At 43.2% G+C, this 11,444-nt stretch overlaps 1 protein-coding gene across 2 annotated transcripts; it reads right to left on the bottom strand.

Moving 5' to 3' along the window:
• Positions 1 to 5,086: 5,086 nt before the first annotated feature.
• Positions 5,087 to 9,757, bottom strand: GID8 (GID complex subunit 8 homolog). Of its 2 annotated transcripts, none has more exons than XM_054391913.1 (5): positions 9,721 to 9,757; positions 8,371 to 8,500; positions 6,729 to 6,925; positions 6,016 to 6,213; positions 5,087 to 5,651 (listed from the first exon to the last, which is right to left on the bottom strand). In XM_054391913.1, the coding sequence occupies exons 2-5, from the start codon at positions 8,486 to 8,488 to the stop codon at positions 5,478 to 5,480; spliced, it is 687 nt and encodes a 228-aa protein (XP_054247888.1). In that variant the 5' UTR covers positions 8,489 to 8,500; positions 9,721 to 9,757; the 3' UTR covers positions 5,087 to 5,477. The 2 variants fall into 2 exon arrangements, with proteins under 2 accessions (XP_054247888.1, XP_054247887.1); XM_054391912.1 differs by lacking the exon at positions 9,721 to 9,757 and adding an exon at positions 9,151 to 9,189.
• Positions 9,758 to 11,444: the final 1,687 nt, after the last annotated feature.

The following is an 11,444-nucleotide window of genomic DNA, read 5'->3' as shown; positions in this document are numbered from 1 at the left end:
CTCCAACAAAAGGCCTGTGGCACAGGGACACATGGTCATATGAACCTGCTGCCAGGAGAAAACAAATACAGCAACCTCTGTTACAAGTGGGAACTGAAAGGAGCCATGTGTAGTAACCACAGGGTGAGCCTTCACCCCGTTGTAGGCATTCCTCCCTTCGTTTGAACAGGCAACAAAACTAGAAAGGATTTTTACTCGCTCTGCTGCTGAGTGCGTTTCCAGAAGAGGGAGCCAAGCCACGTTAAAAGGCAGCCAAAATTCAAACCCATTGTTCAACGGAGTGTTTGAAATGCTGTGTATGCTTGGAGTTAATTTGAGGCAGGAGGGAAGCTGAGTGCTGATGTAACCACGGAAGGGAGATGCATGGAGTAAGCTCAGAAAAGAACTGAAGAGGTCTTGGGTGTGGTACAGTCATCACACAGAAAACTTACACTCATGCATAGTTAATAGTGTGTTGAGTCTCGTTGATGTGGGATCCAACCACCTCCAACAGTAGCTACAAACTTCCTGAAATTCTAATTCCATTTGGAACTCAAGCATATCGAAGTTTTCTTGTTGTACTCTTCAGTTCCTCATAGTGCTCAGTATCACCTCTTCAATTAATCATTTGACTAACTTGCTTCTCGTGCCAGAAACTGTCAAAAATAGATGCAGTTACAAAAAAAAAAAAAAAAAGTAGTGTTTGAGTGCAACATCCATCACATGCACAAAAATAAGTTCAAAAAGTAAAGACACAGACATTATTCCTTCTATTGCTGCATAATTTCCTGGAAGCAAACTTCCCACTGAGCTGATTAAACAGCAAATGGAATCAGTTCAGAAGACAGGTGCTGACTGAAAGAAATAATCTAATGGCAGAACACCATCTCCTGTGGTTTCTCCCGTGTTCAGATTAACCTGCCAGAAGATTAAACCAAACAAAAGATTATTGGGTTAATATTTGAGCTGACATTTATTAGCACTGAAGCTGATCCACACACTGGTTTTATTATTTGAACATTTGATGATGTTAAACACAGAACATGACCAAATCCTGAAGGGGTTTGAAGGAAAAATAAGCTCACACACACCAAAGCAGTTGTCTGCTCAAAGGACTGTTCCACTGCAGCCTGAAAGCTTTCTGCTCAGCCAGAGCTATTTCAACGCAACTTGTCCAGAGTCTGTTGAAAATTCATGTGGTTTCTAGGGCTAAATAATGCCTTAATAAATACTGCAGACAGCAGAGTATGCTGAAAAATGAGTAAGTGATGCAAGAAGTTGACAAGTTGAGGGAGCTTTTAAACAAACTCCCAGGCAGAAACTCATCTAGGTGGGTGTAAGGGAGCAGAGTATTGTTGGAGCCCCTGCTGACACAAAGAGCAGAATGCAGAGAGCTTTCTTGTTCTGAGGTACCTGAATGCATGCACATGCTGCCCACCAGTAATTAGGCCAATTTTGTTCTTCCTTTAATCATATGAAGGCAGAAGCGGAGAGAGGAAAGAATAAAAATAGTTTCCAGCACACTTCAATGCACCCATTGAAAAGTACAAATCCTTCAGTCTGGGTGGAAGAGGGATCTACAGGACAGGTCAGAATCCCTCTCACCCTGCTGCAGCCTAAAGGCAGGTATAGGGCAAAATCTGATTCCAGATCCTTTAATTTGAGGTGAGTACCTCAAGGATGCTTTCAGCTGCTGTCACAGCTGGAGACTGTGCTACCCACCAAGATAAGACACACAGGGATCAAGCTCCAACTCAATTTAATAAGCTTCATAAGGAACTTGGACAGCAAATGGTTAGAAGTTGAGCAACACCTCTGCTAGTCATGGATTTTTTTTTTTTAAGTAATGCTTTTAAGCTTATACTCAAGCATATAAAGCATAAATTTCACAAATTAAAGCCAATAAAATCATCCTAGAATAATGTAATGGCTTCCCCTCTATGTACAAGGAGTGGAGACAGAATTCTTTCCAGACAATTTCATACATCTTAAATGCTACATAAGTGCTCTCCATGTTCATTCCATTTTTTCTCTTAATGTTGGTGGAAGTGTCTGAGTGAAATCATCTTATAGAGAGATAAGTACTTCACCTGGTTTAACGCTCTAAGTTGTTGCCTCTTCAAGAGTCTGGAGAGGAAATGCCTTAGCTGAAACTCTGCTGCAAGGCTCTGTGCAGCAGCCTGTTTTCCAGCTATATAAAGGTAAACAGTTCAGTATTTCTCAGAAAGTATCACCAGTACTTCATCTTCATGGAAAGCTGCTATCCCCCCTTTCAATGGTTCCACTGTACAACTGAAGCAACCACAGCTTAGTTTAGATTTGACAGACAGAAAAGAAAGCTGGTAAGAAGATGCTGACAGTTACTAGGGAGATGATAGGCTCTGGAAAAGATTTGTAGCCTAATCAAAGCGCACTCCACACACAGCCTTTCTGCAGAGGTGTAAGACAGCATATTTCACAACCCAACTTCTCCATGTCCATGGCATTAATGAAAAACAAACAATAAAAACAAACAAACTTAAATTGTTTTCAACCAAAAGGCTGGGGGAGGAAGGAGCATCATGAAATTTGCCAGCCACCGTTGAGTCTGGCACAAATCTTACCCAAGTTATTTTGGTGTCGTTCTGAACAAAGTGAAACAAAATATGTAGTTTTACACTAAACCAAACTGAGCAAAGTGGCATTTAATAGTATTTGTTAAAGTGGTTATCTAACAAAAATGGGTTAACAAAATCCCATTCATTAGTAGTCACCAAATATGACACTTCTCATGCATATGACAACGGTTCATTCGTGTACTGAGACATCTGTTTACTGTGTACAATATTTCCATAAATTATATGTTTCACAGCCCCTACCATTCAAGAATATTTCAAACAGATTATATATTATATTTGTATATGCAAACTATTTTATGTACACTAATATAAAGATCCTTAGAAGTACCAATATCACTACCTTTATGCTTTCTCTAAAATGCATAGCTTTCGAATATTTTCTTGCAGTTACCAAAAACTTTACAGATTAAAGCTGCTTATCAATGTGGCATGTTCATAAAAACAAAGTGAAACAGTTCTAGGCTAATTTGATATTAAACCCCTTAAAAAACAGGTTTATTTTTTTAATGGGAAAAACAAACAAACAAACAAACAGAAAACCCAACCCCCCCAAAAAAACCCCAAACAAGCTAGTGAAAATTCAAGTAATCTATGCTCAGTCTTTGCCCAAATACTCTAAGAAATTAATGTAGCATTCTAGAAGTGCAGTGAACTTCTCAACCAAGGCTGTTAATACTGCATTTCTCATGGAGAAAAATGCTAGTCATGCCACAAAAACCTCCTGCTTTCCATTTCACTCAGGAGAAGCTTCAGATGAAGTTTAACCAGCACAAGTGTCAGAGCAGAGGGAAAGCTGATCAGTTAACCATGAAAAAAATTAGACCTATTCCAGTTTTGTTGCTGCAGTTTGTTATTAAACAGAAGTTACATTAACCATACAGTTTCTCACAAACTAAAAGTTCTATGTGGTTTTCAGACATCAACTGACTGGAAAAAGCCAAAAAAAAAAAAAAAAAGAAAGAAAAGAAAAAAAATTAAAATAAAATTAAAAATAAAAAAAAAATAACCCCAAACCTCATAACCCATAACTGTCAACAGTTTGGTATTAGAATAACCAGCCTGGGTGAAGGAAAGCCAGACTGCCCTTACAGTTGGGGGGGGCGCTACCCAATAGCTTGTTATACATCAACTTTAAAACCTCCACACTACAAATGCCTTGAAGTGGAGAACAGAATGATCATAAATGGGGATGAATAATTTTGTTATATCCACCATCTAGCTTAACCTTTTGTAATATCCATCACTTAGCTTAACCTTTTGTTATACCCATAGACCTAGCTTAACCTTGGCGCTCCACATCTCTAATAGCTGCTCCAAAACCAACTCCCCCCCCCCTACAAAAAAAACCAGCTACACAAGTAAACAGTGTTCACAGTAATGCAAAGGGTTTGTTAGTCTCTGTAAATCGGGTGTATCTGCAAAGCTTTATACAGTTTAATGCGTTAAGTATTCCAGTAAAATTAAGTGAAAACTAAATTTCATTCTACAGGGTAATAGCTACCATACAGGACTAGATTATGTACAGTATGGGACTGCTGTGACAACTGCCAGTGTTTCATGATGGTTAAGCTTGGTCTTTGTTCAGCAAATCTGTAATAACTTGATAAACAGACCTAAAACCCCCCCAAAAAATCTAGAGGTGGATTTGGCAAGATTAGTGCTCACTAGCCCTGGACCTACACCAGCAGACAGCGCTGCAAAACCGAATTGACCAGAACATCCCATACCCAGAAGATTACAATGTGCTGACTTGAAAGTCTGGACTTCACATGTAAAACATTGAAACTATAACCCTAACTGGAGTGAGGACAGTCAGTAAACAAATACAGGTGAAGATGAACTGCATCTCTTCAGAAAGGTAGGGAAGAACTGAGAGAATGGACATTCCTGGGTTTCGACAGCCCTGCTCTGCTCAGCTCAAGGCATCAAAGTAGCCCAAGTAGCTCTACGATTCTTATTCAGCAAGCATAAAGGCAGATCCTGCATCAGAGGCTTCAGTGAGCATCTCTCCCCTCTATTTCATTTCCTAACACAACGTTTCCTTCAGCTTACAAACATCCAGTGGCCTCCAAAGCTTTAGGAGCCTGCAGTGTCTACAAATATCACAGAGTGGAGGGGGGGGGAAAGGCCCCTGTTAACAAACATCCTCAATGCCTCTTGGGGGCCATTTTGGTCATCCATGGAAATGAAGAAGAAGAAACTTACTTCCAACAATACCCCTCCTGAAAAGATGGGTCACTGATCCATTATGAACATAGCTCTCACCATATAAAGCACCAAAAAGTCAGAAACAAGGAAAAAAAAAAAGAGCGAAACAAAACCACCTCCTTAAATTATGCTTTACAAGTTTGTACACTATTTCCTATGCAAAAGGTTGCCCTTTACTGCAAAGTTTATAGATGAAAACTTGACCAGTTACTTTTAAGGGGAATGTATATCTGGCTATAACTTAAAGGTAGAAAATATTCACTGTTCTATATACACATTTCAAACAGGAGACAGATAAACTGAACTGAAGAGTTGCCAATATAACTGTATTAACTCACTGGCCACTAAACTAGGCATCAGTAGCTAATTAGAAAGCTTGAGTTCTGAACTTTTAAAAATGTTTTTTTTTCTGTCCTGTTTAATTGTTTTGTGATTTTTTTGTTTTTTAAAAATGTATTATAGTGCATAGCCTAAGTCAGACTTTCAAAGAGATACAGCGCCTTTCAATGCAGTTTTTGCAGCATTTAAAAGGGACTTTTCTCCCTTCAAATTCGATGTTCATTGAAAAATCTGAATTGAGTGCTGTACTGTAGTAAAAATATTTCAGTCACAGACTGATATAAATGTATCCTGTGCAGTACTATGATTGTTTGATGTCCATCTGCACACGCTTTACTTGGGTTCTTCAATTGTCCCCTTGCTGAGGTCTGTCATTTTGGGATATTTCACTTTCTTCTGGTCCAGCTCATTCTGAGCCCACAGTAGTAGTTTCAGTAATTTTGCCAGCTTGGGTGTCGATTCACGATTTTCATAGTCTAGAACAGCTTGATTAACCTCACTCCATACCTGGAAGAGACACAGCAGAGTTCAGTAACAGTTTTCGGGTGGTTAACACCATTAGTATCACACAGACATTGACAAGACCACACCCAGTGTGCTAATTCCTCAGAATATGGTCAGGACAGAGCTCCACAGACTATGAGCCTGCACAAAACAAGGGAAAAAGCCAAACAGTTGAATACAAAACACCATTAAAAAAACCAAAAACTTACTTAAGAAATATTTCTGTTCTCCTGCACACCCCTCCCCTACAACTTCAGTTCTCCTGCATACCCCTACACACCTCTTTTCTAGGCACTTCAAAAACATTGGGATATATTTTCACCACATGCAAATCAAAGACATTGCTTTCCTTTTGAGCAAGCACTACCTTCTGTCGCTGCATCATGTTAAGCAAGTCTCCAAACGGGGATTCTTCAGGATTATCAAAGGCGAGCAGAGCCAGCGTGCGCTCCATTTCTGTCAGGCACTCCCTGCTCTCCTCGCCTTGTTCCGCTAATTGGGTCTGAGCGAACTCCAGAGCCGCTTCTGTCTCACGCTGCCGAATCAGCTCGATCAAATGCTGCTGCTACATAGGGAAGACAAGGCAATATTAGCTAAACAAATTAACACACCTGCAGTATTGCAAGGCTGAGCTCCGCAGACATGAGTGTGTAATTTGAGACAAACACTAATGCGTAATTTGACAGTTTGAGGTCAGTTCTTCTCCAGGTGCGAGACAAGCAGCAGCAGACTTGGCTACAAAATCTACCAAAAAAGGTAACCTGACACTTCTGAGGAACACGTATCAAAAACGTTTTCTTACTAAAGGAACTACTAGAAATTCAGACTAGCATTAATTGGAAGTTGGGAAGTCACAGACCACCACTGCTGCTACAAGTTTTCATGTTACTAATCACCTGTGATGGCTCCTGCAGCATGCCACAAGTTTCTTGTTGCTACAAAACGATGCCAAGAACAAACACTTAAATTTTCATCCATGTTCAGTCACGAACCTCCCAACACACTCATAAAACCAACAGTACTCTCTCCAGTCTCTCATCACCCTCTAAAGCAAAGATAAAGTTTGCCATATGTCCTTACCTGCAAATGGAAGTAAAGGTATCTGTTTGTATCTAACAACTCTGGATGCAGGCTGTTTATTAATGCAATGGCTTCTTGAATCTGCCCTTTCAATATCATCTCTCTGATTTTTATTCTTTCATCCAGAGTCTCTAAATCAACACTGGGTTCAATTCCAGACTCCATTCGAAATTTCTCTGCTGCTTCCTTAAAGCCCTCTGAAACAGAAACATTTTACCTATAAACACATTTTACATAACATTTTTACAAAGCCATCAGCTGAAATTTGAGATTTGAGTATTGCTTGTGCACTCGGGGAGTTTGTCTGAACTTCTGAAAAATATTTCTCTATTTAAACAGGTATTTATCCAACAAGGTATCCAACAGCACAAGCTTAATTAATTCTTAACTCACATTCCCTCGTTCTTTAAAGGTGCATGCAACTTGCAGTCCGATACATCTTAACTTGAAAGCTCATTTTATAGAATCATAGAGTCACAGAGTGCTTTGGATTGAAGAGACCTTAAAGATTATCTACTTCAAACCCTGTCTGCCATAGGCAGGGACATCTACTAGACCAGCTTGCTCAAGGCCCCATTCAACCTGGCTTTAAATGCTTCCAGGCTTGAGCATCCACAACTTCCCTGGGCAACCTGGTCCAGTGCCTCACCACCATCATGTGGAAGAATTTCTTCCTAATGTCCAATCTAAATCCAGCTTCTTCCAGCTTGAAGCCATTACCCCTTCTTCTGTTACTACATATCTTTATCCTTAAACCATTTATTGTTAAAGCAAGCTCTGCACTTCCTCCAAAATGGGATTTTCAAAATCACATTTTCAAAATTTGGGTGGTTTTGCTTCTCCCTTCATCTCCCAAACCTGTTTGCACAGACCCAGCAGTTTTACTGAGAAGAAATACAAAATGAATTTTGCTTACTTGTACTAACACTGTATTTTTTTAAATGTTGTAACAGCTCTTTTAAATCCTAGCTCATGAAATGACTTACACCACCCACTGAGATGCTCTTCCTTCATCCCAGAGGCTCCACACACCAATGTAAACAGGGGTGTGGGTGGGATACAAATGCCTCCGCCCTGGTACAGCTTCCTGGGATGGAATGCATCGTAATTGCTAGGGACAATTTCCCATGGCTTTGATTCTTATAAGTATAAAGTTAGGCTATATGCTGAAGGGGTTAATATTTTTGGTCTCCAACAACTTTGCCAACAGTGCCCTTTTTAGAGTTTATCTTTCTAGCAGGTTAAAACTTGTTCTGACTGCTGTTCTGTACAGCTCTCAGACTGCTAATTAACAACTGCCACATATCTCAAACTCTGCTTTAATGGCACCAAAAAGGACATCATATAGAAGTGGGTCATGTTTGTTTACAGCATTCCAGAAAACACTTTATTTTCTGTATCTTTTATCAGAAGAGTGAAGGTTAATAAATGTCACTTCTATTGCATAACTGCTTGTCCCTGAATCTGTCAGTTTCCACCCAGAACACCAGAGCTGTTGTACATCCCTAAAAGAAACCAACAGCAACCACTAACTCCTGAAAGCCCTTAATTTCACTCCATCTACAAGCATATTCTAGCCAAAACTGTCTTGATAAAGTAAGTGACAGGCATTTAAAAGCCTCTCATTCCTGCTCATTTTTACCTGTAACAAGGTAGTTCATGATAAGGCGATTCATGTCTGCTCTCTGGATATGCAAGTTATTAAGTTTCTCCATCCATTCATCTTTCGTGATTTCATCAGGTTTTTCTGCATAACTCATCCTGGACTCTTACTACAAGACAAGAAAAGCATCTCATTTAACATGTTTCAGGAAGAAGTAAGTTTAATGTGTGTAAGCACTGTGTTACACACATTATATCTTTTTAATGAGATCTTTTAAATTAATAATCCAAAAGAGATCCTTTTATCTCAAACCACAGGTTTACATTTTTCTCCTCCCTGCTCCTGCACTCTTTCACATCTCTAAAGATGCTTTCTTCGATCATCAGAATAAAAAAAAAAACAAACATCTTCCTGTACTTTTAAATCCAGTCCAAGTAAATCTTGTTCAGAATCTACACAGGACACGCAGTGTGAAACCAGTGAATCAGAGTTTGACAGCCAGCCAGAAAAATTGTAACAAACCTTTAAAACAAAGTCTATGTAAACACTGCCTTAAATTCTTCACTAAAACTTAGACTAGATAGCTCCATATATACATTTTGCTACATTTTGGGACACATATTGCTGTCAAACTGTGCACGATACGTTATCCAATGTACAACTGAATAGTTAAGATAGCTTCGGTTTGATGCCCCCAAAAGCGCTCCTGTCAATGGTACTAAAATGTTATCTCTCAGTATTTTCCCTCAATGATATGTGGCTTTTTTTTAAACTCGTAAAAGAAGTGCTTTGCTCAAGCCGGCATACAATCATTTCTACCTTCAAGTCACGGCCGCAGGGACAGCGAAAAGGGAAGGAGAGGCAGCAATAACAACAACAGCAACAGGCACCGCCACCCAGCTCAGACGACACGAATGGCAGCATATCTTCTCATCACCTGCGACTTCCAACAGGTTTTTCTGTCTCTAAACTGCCGCCAAAGCCGCACCGCACCCAGAGAAGTTGGAAAGTGGGAGGCAGGCTAAACCCGGGGCCGGCTGAGGGGCCGATCGGTCCCGGCCGCGAATTCACGCCGTTCCCAACCACGCGGCAGGAGAACTGGGCTTAAGACGCAACGGGATGCGGCGGCCCAAGCCCTGCGCAGCCCCGGGCCGCTGCGAGAACCGCAACCTGCCCCCTCCCGTCACCGGCCCACCGAGCCGCTGCCCCCGGCCCGGCCCTCCGCGGGGCCAGGGCCACCGGAGCGCTCGGCCCCGCTCGTCACAGGCCCAAGCACCACCCCACTCCCCGCAGCGGCCGACGGCAGGCTGCCCCGCCGGGCCACGGGAAAGGCCCCCTACCAGCCCCCGTCCCCCGAGAGGGCAAGCGCCTCCGCCGCCGCCATCTTACCGAGCGCGCCGCGGTGCCGGCTCCGACGCACGATCGCGGGGCCCCCTCGCCGCCTCCGCCAGGCCACTGGCGCGCGGATCTCGCGAGAACCGTCCTCTCGACCAATCAGCGCCCGGAGAAGAGCGAGAAGACGCAATCAACGAGTCGGCCGGCGGGATACAGCGTACGTCTGTCCGGGGAGGTCACACCTCCGGCGGGGAGGTGGGACCACAGAGACGGGCCGGGGTGGCGGCGCCTGGGTGCCATGGAGCTGGGCCGCGATCCCTCCGGGGCCGGCAGAGAGCGGGGGCAGCCGAGGTGCGGGGCGAGCCGAGCTCCAAGATGGCTGCATCTGCCGCCTCAGGCAGCCGGGGCGTCAGCGCCAGTCCGTGTCAGCGGGGCCGCTGCACCAAGCAGGAGGAGGATCACGTCTCGTTCCTTTCGTGCCTCCCCTCAGCCCCTCCTTCGCTGACATCGGGCAGGACGTGCGCTTGCTCCGCCATGCTGCCTTCTCCATCTCCGCCAGGAGCTAGCGCAGCTGTTCTGTGCCTCGCGTCCCTCCCTGACGCTTTAATAACGTCTCGGGTGACAGCGTGGACCTCCCTGGGAGAGGGACAGCAGCCCCGGCAGTAACACCCACTGCGGAAAGTGACTGATGGGCTGGTCCGGTCCCTCTCGGCGGGCTGTGCGCAGGCTCCGCCGTGTGCGGCCGTAGCTACTCCCGTAGGAACGCTGCGGGGTTTGTAGCAGCAGTGTTGCTCTGGAGCCTTGCGTGGCAAAGGTTGGCTCTTGGAGCTCCGAGTGCTGCCCGCAAACCTGGCCCTGCCACGCTGGCAGGATCAGGGGCCGGGAGATGGGTCTGCTGCAGGTCACAGGCTCAATATTAATGTCCAGTTCTGCCAGCCTACGCTGCTACTGATAGGCAGGGCTGTGAACGGTCGCGGCTGAGGGCTCTGATTTGTGATCTCTCTCAAAATGTGTGTTGGCTACTGAGCAGAGTCGATAAACTCGCTGGTGCTGGATCCAGTGAGGTTTGAGTCATTGAATCATAGAATTGTTTCGGTTGTAAAAGACCTTTAAGATCATCGAGTCCAACCATTACCTAACCTTACCAAGCCCCTCAGCACCACATCTTAGTGCCTTCTAAATACCTCCAAGTGATGGAGTCCAAGCACTCTGCAGAAAAACCAAGAACACCTTGATTGTGGATTTAAATGTAAAGCAGACTTAAGGCACACAACTGTTAGACATGAAATGTTGCAAATGATACTCCTCAGAAAATTGTAATGCCTTTGACACACAGAATAGGGATACAGTGACTTTTCACTCTAAATGTGCAATAAAATGCAGCCCCCAAAAGTAATTTCCATTAACAGTTGTCCCTACAAGAAAATGTATGACGTAATCAATTTATTAGTTTAACATTTCCTCAAAGCTCCAAATTTATAAACAATGCAGATTTTTTTTGGAAAAATATTTAATGCATGCCATTAATTGTCAGCCATATGATAAAAGACAGCTACAGCATGACTAGTTGATTGAAGAGGGTTCCTCAGGCTTTAATCTAAAAAACTAATCTTAATGAATTTGGTTCACTGGGAAACAAGTTCAGGCTATTCTTGATCTGGTATGTCTGTAAATTTCTCTGGCCGAGATGTCCTGTCTGGTTCCTGTCAGCTCCTCCCACAAAGGTGGAGTTTCTCAGGAGGCTCCCATAAAGACGGTGAGAGGAGGAAAATGCTTCT

The sequence above is a fragment of the Indicator indicator genome, chromosome 24 (genome assembly GCF_027791375.1).
Source record: "Indicator indicator isolate 239-I01 chromosome 24, UM_Iind_1.1, whole genome shotgun sequence".
Lineage (NCBI taxonomy): Eukaryota > Metazoa > Chordata > Aves > Piciformes > Indicatoridae > Indicator > Indicator indicator.
The sequence above is the reverse complement of the archived record's forward strand: the minus strand, read 5'-3'. Positions and strand labels throughout refer to the sequence as shown.

Bases quoted from the DNA above. Each gene is read 5' to 3' on its own strand.
- GID8 (XM_054391913.1), bottom strand. From the start codon at position 8,488: ATGAGTTATGCAGAAAAACCTGATGAAATCACGAAAGATGAATGGATG. The intron at 6,926-8,370 runs GTAAAAATGAGC...TTTCTGTTTCAG, and splicing joins CATGAACTACCTTGTTACAG to AGGGCTTTAAGGAAGCAGCA. The intron at 5,652-6,015 runs GTAGTGCTTGCT...TGTCTCTTCCAG, and splicing joins ACATGATGCAGCGACAGAAG to GTATGGAGTGAGGTTAATCA.